The 27,412-nt window shown below is 36.9% G+C and overlaps 1 protein-coding gene across 1 annotated transcript; it reads right to left on the reverse strand.

Annotated features, from left to right (window-relative positions):
• jbug (filamin-type immunoglobulin domains fbug) lies at nucleotides 1-26,337 on the reverse strand. The gene is made up of 18 exons (XM_088037559.1): nucleotides 25,856-26,337; nucleotides 18,312-18,554; nucleotides 18,036-18,259; nucleotides 15,951-16,092; nucleotides 15,683-15,846; nucleotides 14,724-15,012; nucleotides 14,511-14,674; nucleotides 12,872-14,153; nucleotides 12,655-12,822; nucleotides 9,638-10,012; nucleotides 7,760-8,608; nucleotides 5,634-5,855; nucleotides 5,256-5,584; nucleotides 1,974-3,807; nucleotides 1,488-1,927; nucleotides 1,037-1,439; nucleotides 318-982; nucleotides 1-271 (listed from the first exon to the last, which is right to left on the reverse strand). The coding sequence occupies exons 1-18, from the start codon at nucleotides 26,196-26,198 to the stop codon at nucleotides 140-142; spliced, it is 8,268 nt and encodes a 2,755-aa protein (XP_087893685.1). The 5' UTR covers nucleotides 26,199-26,337; the 3' UTR covers nucleotides 1-139.
• Between the last annotated feature and the right edge of the window lie 1,075 nt (nucleotides 26,338-27,412).

A 27,412-nucleotide genomic window follows, 5' to 3' on the forward strand; every position in this document is an offset into this window, starting at 1 on the left:
TTTTGTCAGTAAGTATATTAAAACACATTTAGTTCTAACATAACATTAATAAACCAGTCCCCTAGTACCATTGCAACATAAATTACTTAAAAAACTACAACAAGATATAAATTTACAATAAAACAGGTTTAAAAGAAATCTACAACGAACTAATATATCGTCTCAGTTCTTCTTGTGTATCGAAAATCATAACAGGAAACGGTGAACCCGGAACTAGTTCTCCTGCCCATTTCACCTCGACACGATAATCTCCTGGCTCAGTCGGATCGTACTAAAAAAACAGTTTAAACTCACTCCTTCAAAATAAAAAAAAATACCTTGCATAGGATGGTCCTATCTTTCTGACTTTCCCTCTGCATCTCTACCCTGAACGCCCCTTTCGGCCCCCTCACTCTTACAGTGAGTTGTCCAGCTCCAGCCCCTCGTGTGTCACAGATGAATCTAGATTGAAAAGTGGCTAGCACACCGTGTTCTATCCCAGGTCCATACACTCGGACTTTACTAGCATCAGGAGCTCCAGCAACTCTTAAAGTGAACGGAGATCCAGGAACATGTTGGCCTGCATACTTGATGGTCAAAGCGTGTTTTCCAGGTTCTTGTGGTTTTACGTTCAGAGTGAAAGTTGCATCTCCGTGGTCGTATAGTTCGCAATAAGCCACTTTGCGGGGACCGGTGCAATGAGCTGTGAGTTCGCCAGGACCGGCTCTTCTAGTGTCAATCCACGAGCGGATTTCACGTCCCACTACGCCTTGACGGAGGCCTTCGCCGGAACAGAGGACTTTTGATGCGTCGGCGCCTCCTTTAGCTTCTACCATTAAAGGACAGCCTTTGACGGGACGGCCTGCCCAAAGAACGGAAAGAAGGTAGTTGCCGGGACTGTTGATGGTGTAAGTCGCTCTCCAGGTCTTTTCGCCGGCTAAGCTGATCATCACGGGAATAGGAAGATTGGTGTCGGCGGCGTGGAGGGTCACTTCTGGGTTTCCTAAAACGCAATAAAAAAAATTGAGAAATGGTGGAGGCGCCGGGTGAAAATTACCTGTTCCTGCTTTAGAACCGTCGATGGTAAAAACGGCTGGTTCTCCGCACTGAGCATTAGCGAGTCCTCTTCCAGTTAACACCACCTGGTCACCAAGCGAGATTGCAGACTTAGGGGCGTGTGTAAGAACAATGTTCGCAAATCTGATATCCAAGTCATGTTCTCCAGAGTTGAGACCTTCTCCAGTTATGTCGTATTTTATCCTAGTTCCTGCTTTCTCAGAGTTGATCTTTCGACCCGAGATTTTACAATCTAAGATTCCAGGACCGGCGTTGGCTATATCGAAGGCTAATTTTGCTGGAAGCTTCAATCGTCCGTTGTCGTCTAAGTATTGGTTCCAGCCTCCAATCAGTCTCACGGCTTTTGGATCTACAATAACGGGGCGGAAGGGCGATCCAGGAAGCTAAAAAAACTTCTTAATTTTTTTCTTGGCTAAATATGAACAACTTACGTCGTTAGGTCCAATGCTGATAATGACATCGTAAGTCCCAACCCATTTAGGTGTGTAAGACACGAGGTACTCGCCAGGTTTAGGACTCTGAATGTGGGCATCAATGTTTCCTTCCACAGCTTCAACTTGAACTCTTGGTTGGACAACACTGCTGATGGTAAAGGAGGTTCTTTCTCCTACCTGTCCACTCTCTAGACCTTTTCCAACAGCTCTCGGTGGAGGTGTTGGCCCAATAGGTCCAACGCCCAAAGCAAGAGGCGAGCCTTTCACAGGAACGCCTCCATAGGTTATAACGACTTGGTACAAACCAGCCATTGTCGGCATAAAAGAAATTTGTTTCAAATTGTCTTCTACGATCTGACTCTGAGTTGACATGGTCTGACCAATGGGATTAGTGACTTGGACTTCTAATTCCCCGTCTCCTGAGCCCTTTGTTGACACTACAACTAAAAATGAGCAAATTGATAAAATTAGTGTTGTTGTTACCATTAAAGGTGACTCTTTCTCCGACATTTCCCTGGATGTGAGGAATATCCAAAACTCGCACGTACTCAGGATCGTACGCTTGGCAAACAAACGGGCTACCATTGAGAGGTTTGGATTGGTGAAGAACTTCAATTTTATGGCTTCCAACCTCTCTGGTTGTGTACTCCGCTTGTAACTTCCCGGTTTTTGTTTGGTAACACCTCACAGGGATGGCAGAACCGCCGGGTCCGCTAATGACGACGTCGAATTCTCTAGCACTTCGTCCGAGAGTGTCAATATGGAAAGAAGAGACTTTTCCTACCCGAGCTTGGTACAGACCAAGACCACCAGCCCAAGGCTCGTTTCCAGGACCTTTAACAGGAACCTCCAGCACCCCAAACTTGGGTACATTGTTATAGAAGAGGTTAATACGATGTGGAGCGGCGTTAATCGGATGGAAGACGATCTCCCACATGTTAGGGTTTGTTGGACTTTGTCTAACACTGTGGGCAACGTCTCTATTCCCAACCTTAACAGACGCTGTTAGTTTTCCAGGTCCGACTTTGTTCATGTTGACGCCAATCACAGCAGGACGGTGACATAAAGCTTCAGGTGCGTTAATAACATCAATTTTAGAAGTATCAAAGACATGAATAGTACGAGTTCCAATAATCTCATGGCCGCGGTAAATTTGTACTCGGTAAGTCCCAGTTTGGGTTAAATTAAACTCAGCTTTGGAGTTGTTGACCACGTATTTGACGTGATGATTGTTGCTATCGGTAATTTCAAGCTTGTGTTGGTCGCTTGGTAGATCCATGTAAGAGATAGTTCCTATTTGTACAAACTGAGTCGCTTCGATGACTGAACAATGGAAAGGGCTTCCCACCACCGACATATCGTTGAATGTTATGTTGACAAAATGATCTTCGGCGGTTTGAGGGATGAAAGTAACGTCGTACAACCCTCGCGCACACGCTACCACCTCTGCTTTGATGGTAGTGTGTTGTGTTGAAACCACCAGCTCTAAAGTACCTTCTCCTGCTTGAGCAGCATCAACGCTGAAAGTCACGGGTTTGCCAACTTCAGCGGTCGCTACATCGCTACTCAGATCGTTCATGATTCTGTTAAGATCGTGGGACTTTCGTCCAGGAAGCCCCGAAACAATGACTTTGTTCACATCGTAAACATTGCAACTAAACGGTGACCCAATGACGTGTTGGTCGTTAATTAAAATCGCCACCGAGTGCCGTCCCACCATCTCCGGAGTAAACCTTGCAATATACGAATCTCCACTCGCAGTCAACTTCGTTGGAATAATCTTCCCAGTTGGTGCTGTCGTCACCACTTGCGGTTCTCCCCCAGCAATTCCCTCAATCTTAATTTCAGCGCTGTGACCAACAGCCGCCAACTCAATCCCAGAACCAGAAACCGGAATTCGCGGTTGAGTGTTACCCGGGCTCACCTTACAACTGAAAGGAGATCCCGGAACAGGTTGACCGTTGAATCTCACGCTGAGAGTATGCGTCGCCGCTTCTGTTGGTTTGAAATTTACTTTGAAGCGAGCATTGCCTTCGCTTTGGACAAAATTAGGAACGTTCCTTCCACCTACGGCGACAATAATTTCCAAGTTTCCAGCACCGGCTTGGGATGCGTTGATGCTGAAGGAAACGGGTTTGCCGACAACGCCATCGGTGATGTCTGTCACTGTGACTCTGTTAGCATCGTAGGCTTTGATTAAGAAGGGACTTCCTTCGATGTGGCCTCCTGGGAGTCGAACTTCGACGCTGTGGTCACCGACGTCTATCGGGGTGAAGGAAATGTCGAATTTGCCTGGAGAACCAGCTTGGGGCGTTATCTGCAAGTTGGAGTTGTTGAATGAATTGCTTGAAGAATGTTAATGTAAAAAGAATGCGGAGGAAGAGGGTTGGGCTGCATAACTACAAATCATTTATGTAGATACGTGTGTGATATATTGTAACGGAATTCTAACACGTAGTTTGCAAGCCGAAAGGTCAAAGCAAAGAGAAAGATTCTTGAAATGTGTTGCAAATGCTACTTAAATGTTCTAGAAATTCCATATTCTTCTTGATTAAACAATAATAAAAACTTTAGTCATAAAAACGCCCATTATATTTAATGAAGACAATTAAGTTATTTTATAGGAGAGCCCAAATGTAATGGAATCAATAAATGTTTTATTTTCCTATAAAGCAAATTTCAAGTTTTAAAATTCCCTCCTGAATGTAGGTACCAACACTTCTAGGAACAGGAGGAAAATCCCATTCCCCTAGTAAGAAAAAATTAATTTCATTGAAACAAGTAGTATTTTTGTCAAAAATATATAAAACCGACTTAGTCGTGCTTTAGACCAGGAACTATTTACCAATGTTTAAATATCGAAAAGTGCCGACCAAAATCCCAAGACGATTTAGGGATCTTATCTATCAAAGTTGGTGACAATAGTGACAATAATTTTGCCTGATACGAATTCAAGAATTAAAATTTTGTGAAAAATGTGTGAAAATGCGTGTTTTTATCCTAAATTACCTGTAATTTCGTGTTAAATTCGTTAAAAGTGTAAAAGACACATAATCTTAATCGCGCATCTTCAAAATTTTAAATTTTTTATGTTCCAAAAAAGTGAGGTTATGTGGCGTTCAAAACGGCGCTATGTTTTAAACGAAAAATGAATTCTTGTGCTAGTTGGCTTAAAGAGGGGCCTGATCTGCATTCCTGGGGTAAGTACCTTTACTTTCATGTATTATTTAGTAATTGTCATGTTAACTTAAGTGTTGCCTCTATGAAATTGGGGCTATACTGCTCTCGTTGGGCTGTTTATGAGTAATGGGGCTAATTCGGTAATTGTATGGCAAGATGAAGAAGTAAAATTTTTCTTTGCTGTTTTCTAAACGATAAAAATTCTATTATCTACCGAATAACTAAAGGAAACAAAGTAGGAATGTGAAAGTTATGATAACCAGTGTCTCCGGAAATACCTTCTCTAACATAATCCTCAAAAAACACGCGAAGTATACTTGAAAAATGTGAAAGTAAAGCAAATCGTCGTAGTAAAAATCGTAATCCTATACCAAGAAAAACAAGTTATAATAACTTAACACGATCCGTAAATAATAAAAAACCGGAGACCCAAACCATAAAAAATCTTTTGGATGGGAAAAATGTGCCATAATTAAGTTGCTCACCAATTATACACATGCACATGTTATGCAAATGCAACAATAAAAGAATATTATAACGGTCTCCTTTTCCGTTCTTGAGTCATGAATACACGAAAATACAAACCTGTGTTGGTAGAGATCTTCTTGCCGGCCCCAAAATCTCCACAATTGGTGGATTAGGGCTCTCCACAACCAGCGTGCAAACTCTCCCAACCGACACTTTATCCAAAGCTTCCGGTCCAATGATTTTTGCCGCTGGAGTAACATTACACTTAAAAGGACTCCCGGGAACATCTTGTCCATTAAACCTTAAATCCACCGAATGTACTGTTGCCTCCCGCGGCGTAAAAGAAATCGCATAAGTGTGGGGACCCTGCGCTTGTGCTGATGTAGGTACTCTGCCCCCGTTCACTGTAACTTCCAGGTTACCAGGACCGGCTTGACTTGTTTCCACTAAAAAATGCCACGTTAAAAAATGAACGAGTTTTTACAAGGGTAGTACCCAAAAAAGTGACGGGCTTTCCAACGACGCCACTCGATGTTTCTTTAACTTTAATGGCTTGGACATCGTATACTTTCGCAGCGTATGGACTCCCAGCTGTGGGAATTCCGCTAACGCTCACATTGATCCTGTGTTCCCCGACAACTCTCGGAACAAACTCGGCTCGGAATTGGGAATTTCCCAGCGGTTGTACTTGAGTTGGTACTGCTTGACCTCCTGGGCCTAGTCCGAGACGATTAATTTAAGGATGGATAACGGGAAATTGACCGGGGTTTGCATTTTGTCGTTAATTTTGTCAATAATTAGCACCGTTTTCGTCATGGAATGTTTTAGCATCGAAATGTACTCATGTGCATGTATGAAAAGTGTGAAACACCCACAATCCACCCAATGAAGAGGACAGTAATAGAAAGCTGAAGGTTATAGACAAGAGCGGAAATTATTTAGACATTATCAATTGTTAAAGCAATTGACTGGCTAAGAGCTAAATTGAACATCTGTTAAGTGTATCAAGTGTGATTGAAATTTCTTTGGTTAGTAGGTCAGTGGGATGGATACGCAAGCATTAATCATCAAATTTCACGTTTATTTATAGGAAGTTATTTACTATTTCTAACTCTACTACCTGAAGCAATTTGTTTATATAACTTTGTTACGGTTAAGTGGCAGTGTTACAACATTATTAAGACGTTAGATTACGAGACCTAATCTAAAATTTTGATTTTATTTCAATGTTTCTAGACTGTGCAGACAGTCACTTAGTTAAGTGCTAATTAGATTGATGACACATGCAGTTTAGAACTCATTACACTAATAATTATATAACGCTAGTTTAAATGTTTATGACGGTGTTACCAATTGAGGTAGTAGCTGCTTATTTCTACATGCTTCAGGTTCAAATATCAAGGTTACATTATGTTGTAAAGGTTAAAAAAAATCTAATTCGTCTAAACTATAAATATAATATCAAAATTAATGGCACTTTTAAATAAAATTGATTAGTGCGTCCCGTGCCAAGTCTCAATTACTTGAGAAAAAAATGTGTTATTGTTTACAAAAACAAAGCCGAATAAACATTTTTCTTCATCACAACAATGCTTAGAAAGTTGTCTGAAATTACAGCTTGCAGTTTGTAATTGTTATAATAACTCTAACATCTGCATCCCGCCGAGAGAAAATAGAATTACCGGAAGAAATTCCGTTGATTTCAATTGGTTTCTAGTTTTGGAAGTAATTCCACGCAATTCTGATTAAACTGCATTTGTTCGGTAATAATAGATTGAATTTCACAAATCGAAAGTTTTAATCGTTTTAAAGTCGCTTTAGTTTAATTTATTGGTAATTGTTCCGTGTTGATTTAATTCGTAGTTGTTGGATTAAATCCTCTACTGAACTAGACAAAATTTAAACCGTGCAAATATTCAAATTAACTTTTTATTAATAATTAAATGAAAGAAATCGTTTTGTAAATCGAACGCTTTAATCTTTGCATGCAATCAATTTCACGCTGCTTTGTGGAAATTATTTTTCAATGCCGAAGGACTAGCATCTTTAATGAACACGCCACTCGTGAAATTTGACGTTTTATGAGTAATAAGTAGAGCCCGGCCAATGATAAAACATTCCATGAAAAGAATTAAATTAACAATCGTAAAGTTTATTAAAAATGTTTTAGAAGGTGAGGGAAGAAGGATTTTAAAGTAGGATATAGAGTTAGTAAAAGTTGGCTAATACAAAAGGCGCCGGTGACCTGAAAAATGAAAAGAGTGCAGACAGTGATATGACAGTGAAAAAACAACAAAACGAAGAGTGTAAAAGGAGGCATGCTTATATTTCACACATACAAATGAGTACATTTCTCTTATATTATACACAAAATAACTTATCTACACGGATATACACAAGAAGCGAACCCCTGCGAGATTGAATAAGGTCGGTGTGCCACAGAGGCGATGATTTGGGCCTCTGTTATTCAATCTGGCGATGCCAAGCTACAACCACAACCCGCGGAGGGCTATATGCATCTAGCAGGAAAAAGCCCGAATTGGAATTTCGTATTTTTACATTTTCCGGCTAGATTGCGATTTTTGCCCACCGTGCAACTGATGAAATAAACAAATCCTCACCCTCAACATTAACCTCAATATCTTCTAGTCTTCCTGGATGATTAATGAGTAAAGTACTAGGTCTATGTACAGGTCCGGGTCCTGGTAAAGTAACGCTCGGTCCGTTTCCTCCTCCACCCACACTAACAATTAAAGGACATCCCATCACAGGTCTCTTATTAAAAGCAACGTTCACAACATGGTCACACGCTTCTGCTGGCACGAAACTAACAGCAAACCTCGCATTTCCTTGAGGATGCACTTGAGTTGGTATATTCAACCCTCTTGCACTTATGGTTATCTCTAAATTTCCTTCTCCGGCCTCGCTAGCATCTACTGAGAAAGTCACAGGCCGTCCTACTGATCCTCTAGCCACAGTCCCAACAGTCACTTTGTTAGAATCAAAGGCTTTGGCTATGAAAGGAGTGCCTTGTACAGCTCTTCCGTTGTAATCTACGCTTATTTGATGAGCACCAACTTGTGCGGGCGTAAATTCGGCCGTGAAGCCAGAATGGATGTCGCCTGTGACTTTTACAGGGAGTTCTCCAATCGGGCCGCGCACGGCTACGGCGAGTTCTGCCGCGCCGCCTCCAGCCACTCCCATATGGAAAGAACTAGGTTGGTTTACAGGGATTAGCTCCAAGTGAGAGAGACTTAGGGTTACTCTACTAGTGTCGGCTACTGAACATACAAAAGGGCATCCTCGAACTGTTTCACCGTTGAATTTTATGTCTATTAAGTGGGGTTTGGCTTGGTCGGGGGTAAAGGAGACGAGACAACGACCACCGCCGACCACTTGGACGTGGTTGGGAACTTCGCCTTCGTTGATGGAAATCTCGAGCTGTCCTTCACCGGCTTGGCTGGCGTCCACTAAAAAATAAGGAATTGTTAAAATGGATTTAGATGGGCGGATTTCACACTTTGGAGTAATATCCTTTCAATAAGGGGAATTAAAAAAATCTGATTTATTCATTAGCAAAAAACTTATTTGGTTGCCCATTCTGAAGATTTTTTTTAATATTTCAACCATTAAAAAAACCATTAGAAAAAACTTTCTATAGATCCTCATATTTAGATCTTTGTTATTTTTGAGGACACTCTAGTGGAACCAAACAGACAACTATTATCCAAGTTAAGAAACCGATTGTTGCAAAAAGCTTCAGTCATGGCGAGAAAAAAAGTGCATTACACAATTTTTACTGCTTGCGGGCACCAAATTAGTTCTCACCGTTTGAAGATGACACTTTTAACATCTTCAAACGGTACCATTTTTTAATTATTTTTTTGCTTTAAGCAAAACCTTTTTAATTCATTGTTATGGTTAAGTTCAAAGGAGATCACTGGCATCACGCCAGAAACTCGCAGAAATCAGGTACTACCAGAAAAATGTACTCTTGATAAACGAGTCAAGGATATAGAAAGACGAAGGAACTGCAATATAACCAGATTTGTTACTTCCCCGGCACTAAGCAAATAGTTCTTGAGCAGGATATTACAACAAGATGAAAAATCTCGTTTCCTTTTTTTTTTTGTTTTTGTTTAATTTGATTACTATACTTTTGCGAAAGTACGAGATGCAAATGTTGCAAACAAATAAAAATACTTGTAAACATATGTTACAGTGAATTATCACGAACAATACGTTACTTTCTATAATTAAGCTGCACCTGAACTTCAAGGTGAGCTAGGATTTCGGATCACTGAACAAGTACCATCTAAAAAAGTATGAATGGATCGGTTACAACTTACCGAAGAAGAAGAGTAACTTCTTCCTGGCGAGTTATCGAATAACTGAAGAATTTCGGAGGTTTTGTCGTACTTGGGTGATTCCATACATATTAATTCCGATAAATAAATCGACTTTCACAAAAGTACTACTAAATATTTCACCAGACTTACCTCTAAATTGGACAGGTTGTCCGACAACCCCTCCGCTGACATCAGCGACTTGTATTAATCCAGCATCGTAAACTTTAGCAATAAGAGGTCCTGATGGTAACTTATCTCCATTGACAGTTACTTCGATAATATGAGTACCAACTTCCGTGGGCACGAACTCCACACTTTGCACTCCTGTCCTGCTTCCTGGTAGCACCCTAGCTTGCACTGCTCTTTTGCTCGGTGCAATCACATGCACCAGCAAATCTTCAGGTGCTACATTGGTACTAGTGATAATTTCGAAGACCGCGGAAGTATTGGCCGGTACTAGCCGAGTTGTCTCTCCCAAAACTGACAAATTGGAGTTGGACATGATGTTCACATGCCAGGGACTTCCTTAAAAGCACAAACGTCTTCGTTAACCCACCAACATGGTCCACTGATATCGGGTACGACACATTTCACGGTACTACACTTGATACTTAAGAAAATAAGTAAAAGAGAGTTTCTTTACACGTCGCTCGCGAGATGAAAAGTCGAACGTCCGCAATGGTAACACGCTGACTGGTACTACTCTTGGATAGAGCTGTGGGCAACACAATCCAGTAGGCGGGGTGAGAGGCGAGCGACATTCCTACGTTAACTACAGGTAAACTCGCAAAGCCAGTGGCGTGCGACCGACGAGCATTCATCCGAGTGAAATTTACATGTTCCACAAGAAAATAATTCAAAGGGAACGCGGACGTCTCTTGACGAGTTGTTCGTTGACGTTTCAACTCGCTTTAAAAGACCATTCATTCTCTTATTCTCAAGTTTAGAGAATGAAGACCTACGCCATTGATTGAAAATAGTACTACTGATCGTTCCGGTGATGCTCACTGAGACGCTTCACCGATTTCGGAAACACATAATCTCGTATTTTCATATTCCTTGGACATAAACAAACGTACTTCTTCGGCAACATTTCAAAAATACAGATCAAGTGGGACGTTGAACTGTGAGAAGTCGTACCTGCGCAGGTACAGATGAAAGCGGAAAAAGGAGAAATAACTGAATACTGTGGCATTTAATTTTAGTCACGTTGTTGGTGACTGGAAAAATGCAAATTATTCAAACCAAGGCAAATTTTGAAAGAACGACTTTATTGTTCCTAGACACTAATTGAAATAGTTTCAGAATGTATTCACTTTGCTTTGCTTTGATAAATCGGACAAAAGAGATTTCTAGGGTCAATGGTGAAATTCTCTGCATTGTTGTTGGGATTAGCTGTGAGCTTAGGTTTGGCCGATTACTAGGTCATAGAAATGTGCAGATGCTTATATAACATTTCTTTTTTTTTTGTTATAAAAACTTGATTTCTGAGTTCAATGTAACGAATATCTCTAATAACGAAGTTGAAAGGAACATGACTGGAAAATTTCGTTGTTGGTGTCGTTGCAGGTAGTAATTATTTTAGAATGCGAAAATTAAAGGTTTTGTCAGATACCACAATCGCTCTTGATGGCATGATCTGTGTGAAAGAGGATTTTCCTGTTTTTTAATATCCTTTTAAGTTGTATGATTGACAAGCGTTTGTGAGAGTTTTTAGAAATTGTATCTTTTACATCGACTCAGGTAAAGAAACAATGCTAATAAAAACTTTTGGATAAAGACTCAGGTGAAGTTAAATAAATAGAAAGGCTATACAAACACCAGAAAATGAATATACATGCACACTTATTGCATTTAACAGCAATTAAATTTTACGAGATCGTTTACGACCAATTTGCTTATAATAAACCTGTCACGCTTAATAGAGCACTCTTATTATGGCACAAGCACCTTTCGAAGTTTCATTCAAAAACTGTACGATTTTCAAAAAAAATCGTGCGTGCTACCAAATTTGGTTGCGAAAATTAATGGCATAGAAGAATTTATTAATAGCTCCGCTGTTTTTTTAGATATAATTAGTTAATTATACCATATGCGAACTCATCCCAGTTAGGAGTAACCTCTGTTAAACTGGCATCCACTTAACATTTCCAGTGGGATATAAATTATCTTAAATTCCTATTATATCATCTCTTAGCGGTTTACGTAACAATTCTTCCAACTTCACGGTAGATGCACACACAAAATATTAATAAACTCAGATTCTTTGCAAACATTTATGGTTTAGAAGAGTTGTGAAATATTTTATTCGGTTGAAGAATTCGGTTTAAAGTCATCAAACTAACTTTGTCTTGTTCCCACCGATTTTTTCGCAGAAGTTTGTTTAACAATTTATTTTTAACGGTCTTCTAACTCTGTCTTGTTCTTTATTATTTAAGCAAACTCAAGTTTTTAAGCATGTTGTTTGGTCGTACCTTTTTATGTGCCCTTTAAGTTCTAGAAATTTCGTAAGTTTAAAAAAAATCGGATATTAAGCTGTTAGTACGCAATTTTTTTCAGTTGTACCTATATTTTTTAGAATTTTGTTATTCAGATTCTGCTGTGCTTAATCTAAATTTTGATTAAATGGTAACGTAGCTCTGAGCTTTTTATTCGGAGCAGCAAATTCCAAAACCACTTTTTATTGTTGCATCGAAAACCACTTCAATAACTATAATTAAAGTTGTCATCAGTCTGATGCGCTAAACCCACTCTAAATTAAAAAACATTAAATTAGCAAAAACATAAATAAAAAATTCGAGCGCATGTAGATGAATATTCAGAATGACATAATATGCTTACATGAATTAATTTATCTCAACCGGTTACGTTTTGAAAACACATCATTTTTGGTCACAGCTATTCTATAGAATTCAGCCCACAGCACAGTTCTATTAGGTATCGACATGTTAATCAATCATAAGCATCACCCACAGCTGCATCTGCACATTTTTGACCAAACTCCTCCACGCACTTTGCCTTCGACGTGAAGGAGACGGAATCCCACTTGTAAACTTTCATAAATCACAAAAAACCGCTAAGAAGAGTTGTTTCCGCCAACATCTGCCTCTCCGTTACGAAATCGTTTTCTATAATTTTGATCCAGACGTAATAAATTTGGCACTTACCTGGAACCGTTTCACCGTTAAACTTAATGTCAACTCTGTGTGGAAGAGCTTGGTGTGGTGTAAATGCCGCCTTAAACCGTTGTCCTCCGAGACTTCTAACACTGGAAGTGACGCGACCACCCTCTACTAAGATTTCTAAGTCACCAGAGCCAGCCCCACTGCCATCGACTAGAAACGAAAAATCAGCTCTAGATTTATTTGATTCTAGAAAAATTACTTTCAAACTCCACTGGTTGTCCTAAGACTCCATCTGGAACTGGTTGAACTTTGACCGAAGAGGCTCCTCCGGTTCTTATCCCAGTTCTGTACCCTGATGGTGACCGACTTTCGTACTTGTCTCTTTCCCCATAGATGTCAATATTGTTCGAGTACTTTTGGGACGAGAAGCTTTGTTCCTGGGAAAACGCTTTGTTGTGTTCCTCCACTTTCCTCCGTCTCAAATCTGTGTCCAGTTGTGCATCTGTTAAGTTAGCGACGGATTCTAAACTTCGTTCCGAAAGAATATTCCTGGTTTTAGCTATGGCATCCCAGGAGTCTCGTCGCGCTGAAGACTGATCTGCTATGGCCGAAACTTTAACAATAGGACTAGTATCAATTCCATCGTTTTGATCAAAAGAATTCGAGTAGGTTCTACTCTCGTTGACTCTTTTTTCGTAGCGCGTGCTATAGCCCACATCCGGACTAGATCTCTCTATAAAATTTGGACTTCTAGAGTCAGAAATTCTCATCGACGACATCTTCGACGTGTAACTGGTATCATATTCTGACGACTTTTTGGCAAAACTGGGACTAGAAGTGTCGTAGCGCTTCTCATTTAGTCTTCGACTGGTGATGTAATCGGGACTATCCGACCTGTTGTTGTAACTGGGACTTTGGGTTCTTTGCATGTAACTGGGACTCTGTGTTCTCTGCATGTAACTCGGACTGTTTGTTCTGTTTAAATAACTGGGACTGCTCGTACGATCGTTAAAACTGGGAGAATTTCTCTTTTCCGCCAAAGACATTTTATGGTACTCCTGGGCGTACTTGTGCGTTTCGTTCATGACAGGACTAGCATTTTGGCGGTAGCTAGTATAACTCGAATTTTTCATGTGGTTGATAGGACTAGGACTAGAACTAGAATAACGACTAGTGGGACTCTGTCGGTATGTGGAATTGGGACTGGGACTGCTGGAGGATTTTGATCGTTTTTGGGTTCCTACTCTCATCATATAAGGCGAACCTTTCACATCGTAGCCGTTAAAATACACGTAGACGCGGTGCTTTCCTACTTCTTTTGGGGTAAAGTGAATTCTGTAGAGGAGACCAGAGGAATCCACTCTTTCCACTCTACAGTGCACGGACCGCTTGTCGTGGACGATGTCGGCGAAGACTTCTCCGGGCACTCCTACTCCTCGGCAGTCTAGGTCTATACTGTGGGGTACTAAGGGCAGAGCGCCTTCCAAACCGGAGACTTGGACACCGTTCGGGTCGAAGACTGAGCATGTGAAGGGACCGCCCTAAAATCAAGGAAAAAAATTGTAAAAGAATTTTGGTCGGGTGAACCACCGGAATTTGAACCCATTGTGTGTTCTCTGTAAGGATATAAATACGTCAATATTTTAGCTTTTCTGTTTTGCTTTGTCAGTGTTGTCTAATATGACATGTTATTATGGGTAAATTATTAATTATACTGCCATGGCGTGTGGTACAGTCTATTCATACCGAAATGTAACGAACTTGTGGTGTACCAAAAAGGATTACAATTGACGCAATAATTTTAGTATATTAGGCTCTGTATTTCTGTACCTATTAATTTAATAATAACAGAGAGGCAAACATAATTCAAATTCTAGAGGCTTAAATTAAAAACAGACCTGGATTTGCTTCCCTTGGTACGTAATCTCAATCCTCCACTCTCCCGGCTCGTCCGGCTTGAACGTCGCACTATTAGTCCCATCAATGGTCTTCAGCGGACAATCCAAAGGTCTTCCTGTCGGACTATAAGCTGTAACCAAAATATCCTCTCTTCTCGGAGCCCCTAAACACATTTATTAACCTTCAGACACCCCACAAAAAAACTATCAAACCTGTGGCGTTAACAAGAACCTGCACCAAAGATCCCAAAGCACAAGGTGCCATCCCTGGAGGTGCGACTTCGACTAGTTGCGGCAATACGCGGAAATAATGACCACTAACAACTTCTTGTCCTTCGTACTTCACGACAATCTCATGCATGCCAACTTTCTGCGGCACGAAAACACCTCTTCCTTGCTTGAGGTTTTTCACCAAGTAGATTTTATTGTCGGGGCCACGAATTTCAACGGAAACGTAAGAATAGGACAAGGAGGAGTCCAAAAGATTGACTTGGAAGTGTGTCTGGAAACAATATGTCACTTTTAATGGTAATGCAAAACTGGAATAAATATCGTTGCGCTACAACTTTCTTAATTATAATAAAAGCCAAATGTGTGTCAAGTCAATTTTAATATGACGTGTTACGTGTTGCGAAAAGTACAAAAATACATAAAGTTTTGTCAAAATTTTTCGCAATAATATTACCAATTTGTACTTATGAAGATGAATTAATTATAATTCATTCAATGTGCGTCCGGTACTTACCACCCCACATGGAAATCCAATTAATATTGCTGATAATGAAATGAGAAGTAAATTGCTGAACCAAGAATCACTGTAAATGTTCTTTGAATTTTCAAAACAAAAGTGAAATTAAATGGTGTATCAACACAACACACGTTTAAATTTGCCCGTTCATGGTACATTCACCATTGTTTACACTTCGTAATTACAGTTTTTTATTAAAGCAAGCAATTTTGGCGCGGATGTGGACAAGAAATAGTACTTTAGTACTTAAGTCCAAACAAATAGCAATGTTTTGTAATAACAGTGAAGGGCATGCAATAATGGTAAAGCTTACCGAGCAACAACAATTCAAATGTACATGCATGTGTTATTATTTTCTATTATTCAACATTAAAATAATTACCAATAATTTTATAATAAAAATGGAGCTTTTAAGACTACTCACAGACTCTCCTACTCTCCCCGATGTAGAATTCAGTGAGACGGTAATCAAATCGTGTAATGGTGGCCTCTCTGGTACCCACTGGAAATGTGCTGCATACGCCATCACTCCCAAATGTTCAACGTGTGCGTCGGCTATGTCCTTGGCTGATAGTATAGGTTGCACACCTGAGTCATAAACAATTAGCATTTTTTTCATGCACGTCTGACTGATAGGTGAAGTGTGAAACATGCTCGACCGGGATTTCCAGAGGAAGAGCATTTCAACGTACCTAATCTTTTTCCAGCCTCGATGGCTTGGTGGAGGTTGGATTCCCAGTACTGGGACTCACTTCGCAACTTTTCTGGAGCTGGAGCGGAACCACCCAAAGATCGAATTACTTCACTTATTACTTTACCGTCGTTCCAGTCGCTCTGGAATACAAAATCTTTTAGAATAGGTTCTTTTTAAGGTTAGCATTGAGGAAAGTCGGCTAGTACGCTTGAAATGGTGCTTTTATCAGTTGTACCGATAAAAGTACATTAACAGTACTCTCGGTATCAGCGAAGGTGAGTTGAAAACCTCGACCATGGTAAAATTATTCGTGTTTTGATTGATTTTACTTTTACTTAGTTAATAATAATTACGATATTGATAGTACTACTAGCTTATTGTTCAGTGTTTGTGTTTACAATATTTAAATTTTATGTGTATAATGTGATTTTCAAGGTTTCAAGAAAACAATTAAAACGATAATCAGTTTCACTTCTAATTTCAATGAGGAAATTGAACATTTAACCGGAGGGAATAAAACCTTAAGTTAAACGACAAAACATACAAAATATTATTGATAAATTGAATTACAATGAAAGAGATACAATGAAACGTGGAAGAAAAGTGGACATAGTTTGCACTGAGACCCGAAAAGATAAGCTGCAAATAAAAATATGATTTTAAGTTAATTTCCAGTGAGTAATTTAGGAAAAAAAACAAAAAAACTTTTAAGAATCAAAAAAACAAAACTACGAAAATTCCAATTTTTAGTACTAAGTCGGTACAAAATATAAAAGTACAATAATAATTACTCCTATTTATTAAGTACACATTAGAAGTATTTCCTATTTATGGAAAAATAATGATAGCAGTTAATAGAGAAAACATCAAATAAATTTAAAAAGAACAGTTTTGAGATAACTAGTCTAGTCGAAGTTAACAAGGGATAAAATGGCGAATATGGAAAGAATAAAAGCTGCTTGAAACAACCAGAGGACGAGAAGTGGAGAGGAAACAAGATGAATGGTAAAAAATAAATACGAAAGAGACTCGCGAAAATTTAAGTTTAATTCAATAAATTAATACTACTCTTTCATTTTTACTAAGCCTTGCCCCGCGCGTGGCCGTATGATATTCAATGAACCTAGAAGCTACAGTCCTTTCAACTGGTGAAGAACATGAGACACGTTTCAGAGTATTAACGCATATATACTTAGCCCTAGAAATCTTATCTCATTATTGTCAAACTTTAACTTTCTTGTCAGAATCTATCAAAAAATATTTTTAATAGGATATTTGGAATTGGAACAAATTTCATTTCATCAATGATTATTATTATTATTATTTTCATAATTTTGTTGAATTTTAGACGAATTCATGTAAGTAAAAACATAATAACTCTACTAATATGTATAGATATATATTTATTCTTTTTACAGAATTGTTTCACGTTCTCAACCATCCAAATACATTTTAAAAGAATTACCTATAACATTATGAATTCAGTTTTTTAATTTCGAAATATAATTTAAAACGATGTCAAAAGTAATGTATGAGATCAGTGGAAATTATACTAGAGGCCGTAGCTCATGAAAATTCTTAATTTACTGCTTTGTTTAGCATTTATCTTTGAGTAATTTTGTTAGGTATACAACCACTCTTGCATTTTCGTGTTACAATGCAAATTACATGCATTTTATTCGTGAACCATGAAAGTTACCGCTATCATAATAAAGTTTTAAATAACCACTTAAGGTTATTAAATTGGAATTAGTCAAATTATTTATCTGCCATTAGCAAGGAGACGGAGACCGAGACATATTACTCATCCTGATGAGTAACTGTAATCATAAATTAATAAGGCCAATCAGAACTACAATCTGGCGGTAATGAAAAAAACAGATATTGTGTCTAAGTTCCACAGTTTCTCTTAATTTCCTTCTTCCTTAATATCCCATTCTTCCTCTATAATAAACTCTTCATTAAAACATAAAGATAATTACATTTTTACACTTTCTACACACCATACCGCCGCAACTTAACACCTCTATTTTCTTAACTAGCGCTCATAGATAGATGTTAGTAAAGTCATGCGTCCTCTTACAGTGAAATTATTAACAGATCTTTCCAATCTCGAGTTAACCCATCTCAGAGTAGCATGAAAACCAGGAGATCCAGGCTTCATGAAGTACGATAAATACGTCATGCCCGACAATTCGTCTAACCACGGAGATGCTAGATATTCCGGTTCAAGGACAGCAGGAATTCCTAGATCACGTTGGGCTAGATCCATGGCACGTCGACAGTTTTCGATATTATTGTGTTTATCTGAAAAAAAACAGTTCAGAGAGTTGTTGGAATAATTTAGATTGTTGCGCACCTAACTTTCTCCAGTGTGGGAACAGACCAGGTTGACAATAGTCAATCAAAGCCGATAACAAAATTCCGGAATTCCAGTCTGTCGTTAGGTTGCTTACTCTGCATTCTGGTAGAACCGCTTGGAGCCATGCTAACATCAATTTTCGCGGAGGGAACTTGGAGCGGCCGATTTGGTAGCGCACGATCAAGGACCAGATTAGGCCCAAGATCAGCTTAAGGTTGCCGTTGACGATGTCGACATTTCCTTAAAAAGATAAAATATTAATAACAAAGTATGGTAAAAATTATATTCTGGTTTGACTGACGACTGGGAATTTTTATTCCTAAAAGGGTTTGAACTTATATGACTCAAACAACAAAATTTGACTAGAATTGGCTACAATTTTTGCTACAGTTGTCAAAGCAAGCTTTGATATATGTACAAATTATTGTAATTTAATTGTAACAAAATGTTAAATTGTCAGCCATGCATTACAATTGGAATTTAAGTGGTTGCTACATATTAAATTTGTACTATTTGTAAAAACAAAAGCCTTTTCACTACTACATAATTATATATTATGAAAGTTTATAATAAAGTAGTGCGAAAAGAACTAAAAATATAATAACTGGTATCGAAATAATAACCTGTTATTCACTGCACCTACCAGGCTTATATTACAAATACTCCTATTAATTATCATAATAAATTCAATTAGTATACGAGAACAGGTAAGCGGTATGCGCAGTTATTTTCGAAAAGAATCGACAGGAATGCAAAAATAATGCGTTCAAATATGTAATATCGCATATGTAACATTCGAATTTTTAAGAAAAAAAAATTATTGTCTATACCTCATTTTTCCTGCAGAGCATTTGTAAGTGCTAAAACGTCAAAAAAAAAACTGTCACATTGCAACTTAAATTTGCGATTACTAAAAAAATTGACAGTTGCTTGTGAGGCCATCTATTTAACGAAATTGTCATTATGTATCCAGTGTAGGTATTTAACTTATTCCTTTCAAATGTTGCTAATGTCAAAAATTACTCCTTTGTACATTTCTACATTCTCTGCAGGAAAAATGACGTTTTGTCAGTCTTGAAATCGTAAACTAAAAACATTGTGCTCATTATTTCTCATTTCATTGAACATAAATTGGATTAGTGCACAAAGCAAGTATGACAAATGTCTCATTATAAGCACCGTCTTTTATGACATCAAAGCTATTATCCACCTAATAATAAGATTTTACGTTTTTGAACTTGATAATTACAGCATGTCACTGTAAAGCGTGTCATTTGTCTAATAAATTACAAAATTACGATGATTTAAACAATTTACTTAAATTAACCATGAAGAGCAGAGTGACTGGACAAGAATGATCTTATTATGGCATTATTAGGCTTTGCTAATAAAATGGTAGTAAGAGGTGCTTTAAAACATTTGTGTGGAAATTCTCCAACAATGTATCTTAATGTTACACCTTCAAGAACATGAGATGACGCAAAAGAACTTAATTTAACGAAAATATCAGCTTTGTTACTTTAATTGTCCATGTCACGATTCGTGCTAAGTGGTATTGCATAGAACTTTTTTTCACTGATTACTTTCATGACAACTGAACAGATTTTCGTAGGAAAATGAACGTTTAAATAAATTCAATCTTTCCATCTGACGCAGGAGCAATAGCACTAAATGATGATAACTTCCTGTATCCTTCATTTTTCATCCCAACAATATTCCTGTACGTGCTAATTCTATACCAAAAACTCCGTAATTAACAGAATGAACCTCTGATTTTCGGTTGCTAAAGTATCAAGTAATTTCCCATAATGACTAGCTGAATTTGAATAGAATTAATAAGCACATCATTGAACTCTTGAGTCTTTTTGAAGAGACATGCAACTGGTAACCTTGGCATCATCTTACAGGTAGTACTTTTTCATGTAAAATTAAGTAATCAATAGATAACCATATGGTAATTTGTTTCACCTTCTTCTTATCGTGCAATTATAATGAAATCCTGAGATGAACGAAGGTAACTTTTTGTATCAAATAAATTTTACACCTCTTAGATCATCACAAGACCACATTATGCAGTGTGATCTAATGCCTGAGCCATTCGCAGTTTCCGTTAGACTTTTTATAATCTTCAAGATGTCAGGAGATACAAATTTAATCATGAAGTATTAACTTTTTTGTCGAACAATTTAAAACCAACTAAGAATCATTACCGTTAGGTTTATTGCACAAAATTGACAACATTTACTTGTAAAAGCTAATTGTTTTATGTCAAACAACGTCGTGAGTTGAATATTAGCTTGATTTTAAATCCTTGGAGAAAATGTGCTATTATTTCATGTAAAGGTAACTGGCAATAAAAATAAATTGTAAGTAAATGTTAGTGCTACAAAATTTATTGTCTTGTGGCAAAATTTGTGACACGATAATATTTCTACCATTAATAATGCTTCTAATAAAGTTAATGAGCTTTAAATGGATTTTTTGAGCACAGAAATGGCACTGTACTATCTACCAATATTTCACAGAACATAATTACGTGTGGGTATAAAAAGTAGGAATGTTTCTTAGTCATGGGTTATGGGTATAGATTTTGCAAGATGGATAGGATGTAACAACGTCAATAGACGATAAAATTGATAAATGGGTATCGTATTTGTGGAAAGGCCAAAAATCATCCAATGAATTGATGCTTTTTTGTGCCTGAATTAACTAGCTTAGAAATGTATCCAATAAACAACATCCAGCCAATGAAAGAAGAGTTACGACCGAGTCAGTTGTTTGGGTTCTTTTTTTTTTATAAAAACTACTTTGATAAGGACAATCCTAGCCAATGAAATCATTCTTCTTTGGATTTCAATCACATTCTCCATTTTGCTTTAAAGAAAGGATGGATCTTTGAATAAAAATTTCTAAAATTTGTCTCTTTTGGTCTAGAAGATCGTAATTGGGCACGATTAATAAACATGGCAAAAGTAGTAACCTTGCCAAAATTCGTGACTGTAAATAAGTAAAAATTTCTAGAATTTATTTGTTTTGCTCTAGAATTTTGTATCTAATTGGACACGGACAATTTTTTAATCATATTTAATCATAATTTTGGCTTGTTTAAGAAAAGATTTTAAATCAGGATTCAAAGATTTATTCTTTTTTTTCACAAATTTGCTGTAAACTAGTAAACTAATTGCTGTAAACTAATTAATAAAAAAATCTGATAATAAGGCCAAAATAAAATTTGGGTTTCAGAATACGTTTAATGTATTCTTGAGTTTTTGTCTACCAGTAAATTTTGCTTCAGTAGTGCAGTATCATAAGTTGGATCCTGTTAAATTTGATGTTTGGCGATCGGTTTATTGATTTTTCACTTTGTCAACAAATAAAAGACTGCTTGAAAAAACCGCTGGTTTTGTGTAATAACTTGTCTAATATATAAATTTTTAAAATGTAGGGAAATCCGCTTATTTATTCTGCTCACAATGTTTCCAAGTGACACAATTTAGCTTTCTGTTGAATTTTTAACATCTGAGTAAAAATAACTTTGACAAGAATGTTAACACTCTCCGATTTACTTAGCCCAAATACATATTTTAGTAAAGAACCAAACATAGCCGTTCCTTTAATGAGACTCGAACTGGGATAAAATCTTTGACCGCGTTTTTAGTTTACAATTTATGTGAGAATTAATTCAATTCTTGTTAAAAATTTAGTTTATTCGTGATCAGAAATATCGTTCTTTAACACTCCTCGAAGTTTTTATTGCTTTTTGAAAAACGGACGGTTTCTACAAGTGAAAGCTTCCCGCAAACGGAATTCACAAATCTATTGTCCGCCTATTGAATCAAACAATATTTTTCAAGCAGAGCAGGTCAGGAGTTGAGTTTTCCACATCAAGTGCATCAAGTTTCATGCTAACCACCGTAAAGTAGAGCTACTATAATTATGTAATTTTACACAAAGATTCCTGCACAAAAACCGTGAATCCAATGTCGTATTGTCTGCTTTACAAGAATAACAGCATCATGGATACTGACAATTATGGCAATAATGCAATTAAGTTGGCAATATGGACATACCCTACTTATCAACAACCACAAACAGACAATGTCGCAACTGTAATTTGTTTTGACTAAAAATAAACTTGATGTCAGTAAGAACTGATCTTTCGGTATTTATCTCAGCGTCGTCTGCTTTACCTTGAATCTTGACAACGAAGGACAACGTTAAGTATCTGATTTTTATAACCGTTGACGGCTGCTCTTTTGTTAGAATTCATTCATTTAAATTCGTGGGAGAATTAGTCTACAATTTGCGCCAATCGAGAGTTGTTACCTTCAAACAAAACGATTTGTAATGCAATAATGGTTTAGTTTAAACAAGCAACTAACTGCAGCATTCGTTTCTAATTATTGCTCGGTTCATTGTGGTTATTAAAAGTAATTAAATTTGAACCTCGATTGCCATTGTTCTTTTAAAAAAAACAAATGATTACAAGCAAGGTGCGGAAATGGTTTGATTACGAATACTGTTAGTTAAATTCAAGAGCGAAAAGTGGGAGCTTGGAATTATTTCTCCCACGAATCCTACATATTGTTTTTTAGTGCGCTCATTGAAAAATATTCAAGGCCACTTCTCACACTTGATAATTGATAATTTCAACAATGTCCAAAAGCTTCCGTTGGACCTTCGTAACAAGACGATTTACGTCTCAAAAAATTGAGTAAATTCAGTGGAGTTGCCTCTTCAGCTTCGGGGCATAATTTGAGATGAAGCAATTCTGCCGGCTCTATCAAGATATTAATCAGGAGGGAGTGGTTTATCTTTCATCTTAGTTTATTATTTTTACCCACAGACAAAGAGGTGCATGGTACGACTTCTAAATATAGATCGGTGCGAAATCGAAGTGTGGTTCTTAGAAACACAATTCCCTACTTATATAGTACGAGATTATGGTTCTTGAGAACTTTTAATAGTGTGGGATTCTTTTAATCCATTCACATTCACGATGAATTGACCTAATTAAAACTTAAAACCGATTATAAAAAATGATTGTTGCTTCACAAGACGTGCTCGATATTATTTTCCTTTTCTTATTGCGCAAAAGTTTAAAAACTCGACATTTGGAGCGATATTATCTGAGTTTTGGGGACTTGGTATTGTTCGTTTTTTGAACGAGATAAAAGTGACGCAACTTGTTCAATGAAATAAATCTGCAACACTTTTACATCATTGTGCATGTACATGTGTAATCCTTGCACAAAGCAATGAATAATGCTTACATAAATGCATTGAGTTGAGCATCTGTTGAAGCTTTGATGAAGTACAACAAAACTATACGCTCACAATTAGAAGAATGTTGGAATTTAAAAAAAAAATGTTTGAATGCATTATCTGCGACCTTCACATTGATGTGTTGTTTGCACTTGAGAGTTTAATTGTTGACACAACGATGTAAACAATAAAAAACAAACTAGGTACGAAAGGAAAATCGTTCTATTGATTGACAATCATTTCAGGCTGAATAACTGTGTTTGGCAATCAAATGCCCGCATTTTTCGTGGTTGCAAATTAGCAAAAAATAATGCTGGATGTAAAGTTTGATCAATTTATGCATACTTCTGTTTCGTTGTATAAATAATGTGTACTTTCCCTTTTCATCTGTTATTCTTCTTGACAATATCATTGCATCAAGTGGAAAAAACAGGAGAAAAGAATCGTGAGATCGAGACAGGAAGTCACACCTTCTGCGATGTTGACTGATTGTTAAACAAGTGTGGTTTCGAGATGAGTATGAAAGTTTTCAATAAAATATTTTTAATAAATTAATAACATTAACAACCTATCGGTGTCATAATATAATTGCCCGTCATTTGAATGAACATTATGGAAATCAATCGACTGATCGTCATATCTGTTTGCTCATCGCCTGGTTTGCTCTATTAGGTCAGGGTTCAGATATATTTAAAAATGATCTGAAGAAAATTGGAATTGGGGTCCAAAATTAAAGGATATAAAATTCCAAATCTAGAGAAGCTCTAGAGAATTGAAATGGAAAGAGTTAACCAAACAATCCGAAAATAAAGAGATTACTTTAATAAATATAAAAACTATTTTTGAAAGTATGTAAAAATTTATTTAAAGACAGGTAATTTACCTTTGTATTGATTCCAAATTTCAAAAAACAAATCGTTTTTAATTCCAAAAATTTAATTTCCATGAAACTTTTGTCTTTGTAACACTGATCAGGCAATAGTTTTAGATTGTTTTTTTCCTATTGTCTATCCATGTTGGCTAATTAAAATTCCTAACAATTTCTCAAAGCTATGATAAATTAGTGTTAAATTTATGATAATTTACGAACATCAAATAAATATTTATCTTCCCATTTCGGAAGAAAACAAAAATATTTGTTTTTCATTTTTGTTGCCATGTAACATAATAGAAATTTGCTGGATCAGAAACATTAATCTGTTCCTATTTGTCAATTTGAAATGGTTTTATTCCAGTTTTTATTTAAAATAAGAGATGTCTAACAAAAAATTTTTCATTTATTTTTCACAAGCGGAAAACATGTAAATCTCGAGAATGTCAACGTTGAATGGTTACCAATAAAAATTAAACAGACCTTGTAAAATGAATAAATTATTATTGTCAAAACAACACTTTAATCTTCTAAGATTGGATGATTTAGATTTTCGGAATTTGACATAATTTGTAAAAATTCGTACCCAGTTTCCTTGAATATTTTTTCAAATCCTTCCAATCATCTGATAAACGGAATATTATATTATTACAGTGTGGCTGATTTTAACACTTGTTACAAAAATATCTGTTAAAATCAATTAAGAATGGAATTTGTTTCAACTTATTAAATTAGTTATTAAGAAATAAATAATAATTACGACAAAACCAATTCTCTGTCGTCCGAATGTTTTTATTTCAAATAAATTTGCTCCGCAGGAAATAGTTGCTCAAGATTATAGCGATTTTGATATAATTGGCCTAGATTACCTTAAGTGGTAAACAAATTAGATAAATTGCAAGGATTAAAGAGCGCACAGGAGAAACAAGCAATATAATTATCAATATTGAATATTCTTGGTATTAAGTCCGGTTTTACATGTCATAATAATTGCGTGTGTTCTTGAAAAGCATTTCCACCTGGACTTATATGGAGATCAAAAATGTTTAGCGCGAAGTTATGGAAAAGTCAAAAAGAAGAAAATAACTGAATCATGAGTTGAATCATAATTTCTAGAAATCTAAAGGTTGGGCTCTTCGTTATTTTTTTATCCATAGAAGGTTCTAATTGTACTAATCTTTGAAAACTTCGTCTTGTTTAATTTGTGATTAATTAACAAATGTAACGCCTTTTTCATGACCAGAAAACCCAAATTAATGAGTGGGACGTCAAATCGGAAATTATAGCCATACAGGAAAATTATAATTGTGTTTACATAATGTTAATTAATGACGTCACTTCTAGACGCACAAGGTCAGGGATGACCAGAAGCTTGCCAAGCTTGCCAAGCTTCTGTGGTCCTTACCGATATTAACTAACTTGACCCCATCCTGCTCGACAGCATTTAAAGCAGTGGTAACATTTTCCAAATAATGATGTTGGTTAGCCGGTCTCTTATTCCACGCGGGTTTTAGGGGATGTCCCCGTAGCGCCTCCACCAGCGCACATAACCTCACTCCCGTACACAAATCCTGTGCCAAATCCGTCACCCTTAAATTTTGTGGCAGGTGTTCGTTCACCCAATTTCTAAAGGTGTTGGCTTGTATTTCGACCCACACATCTTCGTTGCCCTTGATTTGCATACCACGAGCTGCATGTCCTTCAGGACTACGAGCCAATAGGCCACTATGTGAGATTTTTGCCTCCATTGGGCCACTTTTTCACAACACAACACAACACACGTGACGCGCTTTTTAAAGTTTCATTTCGCTGTGTTTCGGATGAAATCTGCGCGACTTGTGCGGGGTTGCGCAAGTAAACAGTACCTGTATGGCGATTGTGTGTTCTCGGAAAGCAGTTTTGATGCAAGGTTGGCAGGACTGGAGGGGCTACGCCTCTTGAATTTTACTGCGGCTGAAGATAAACAGCAGGAGAAGAGAGTTGGGTTCGAGCGGAGAGATCGATGCTAGGCTAAGCGGCAAACGTGAAGAATACGAAATGTGCTCAGAGCTGAGCTCGTAATGGTGATAAGATGGGAATCCAAGAAAAGTTTTTAAAGTAAGCTAGCCGACAGAACATTGTTTTGGTTTTTAAATGCGTAGCAATCATTTATCTACCCACATATTTAGAATAGTGTTGAGCAAAGTAAATATGGTAAATATGTTACGCATGTTTATTCTAACTCAAAAAATTTGTACTGTTCACATACAATATTATTAGATTGCTAAGCATCTATTCTCAAATTTTATTATTAATTCTAAGTACGTGGGAACAAAATTTTGTATTGAATGTAATAGTAATATTAATAATTGAAAAGTGTAGGATTAGAAGAATTAATCATAGATAATGTCAACCGCTAGACATGAAATACCAAAATTGTTTTCCAAATAAAATACACTTTTACAAATAAAGAAAACATTCCTTTCAGTAAACAAAATGAGAAAACAAATCCTGTCAAATATTTCTGCTCTTGGATTTTTGTTCTTTTATCGAATGAAAAATTACCGCCTCATAATTTTCAGATTAGATATTGCGAATTTAACTAATTTATAATAACGAATCCTGCTATAATAAGAGAATTACCAACGATTTGCACTCATGCTGTTTTGCAATCAAATATAAATAATGCTAGCTCATTCTAGTTCTAGAGCTTCTTGGAAGGTTTCCTTCTTTATAGCCCGGATTAGTTACATAAAATGACGGAATAAAATTTATTACTTATAATACCGCGTATTGCTTTATCGAAAGTATTTAGATTACATATGGGAGAGTTATTGTCTCCACACTTATTTAATTGCGTCACTGCGTCCAAACATGGTACTTCTTCCAGATGCGCGTGAAAGTGATTTGATTTCGTAAAAGTTAATCCGCTACGGGCGGAAATTGCCATTTCCGTGTACAAAAACGATTCGATATAGATATT

This window comes from Gnatocerus cornutus, chromosome 5, assembly GCF_029298725.1.
Source record: "Gnatocerus cornutus isolate USDA-ARS CGAHR chromosome 5, icGnaCorn1.1, whole genome shotgun sequence".
Lineage (NCBI taxonomy): Eukaryota > Metazoa > Arthropoda > Insecta > Coleoptera > Tenebrionidae > Gnatocerus > Gnatocerus cornutus.

Bases quoted from the DNA above. Each gene is read 5' to 3' on its own strand.
- jbug (XM_088037559.1), bottom strand. From the start codon at position 26,198: ATGGAGGCAAAAATCTCACATAGTGGCCTATTGGCTCGTAGTCCTGAA. The intron at 15,013-15,682 runs GTGAGTAGTCTT...TATTGTTTCCAG, and splicing joins CGGGGAGAGTAGGAGAGTCT to ACACACTTCCAAGTCAATCT. The intron at 8,609-9,637 runs GTAAGTCTGGTG...CTTATTTTTTAG, and splicing joins ACAACCTGTCCAATTTAGAG to TGGACGCCAGCCAAGCCGGT.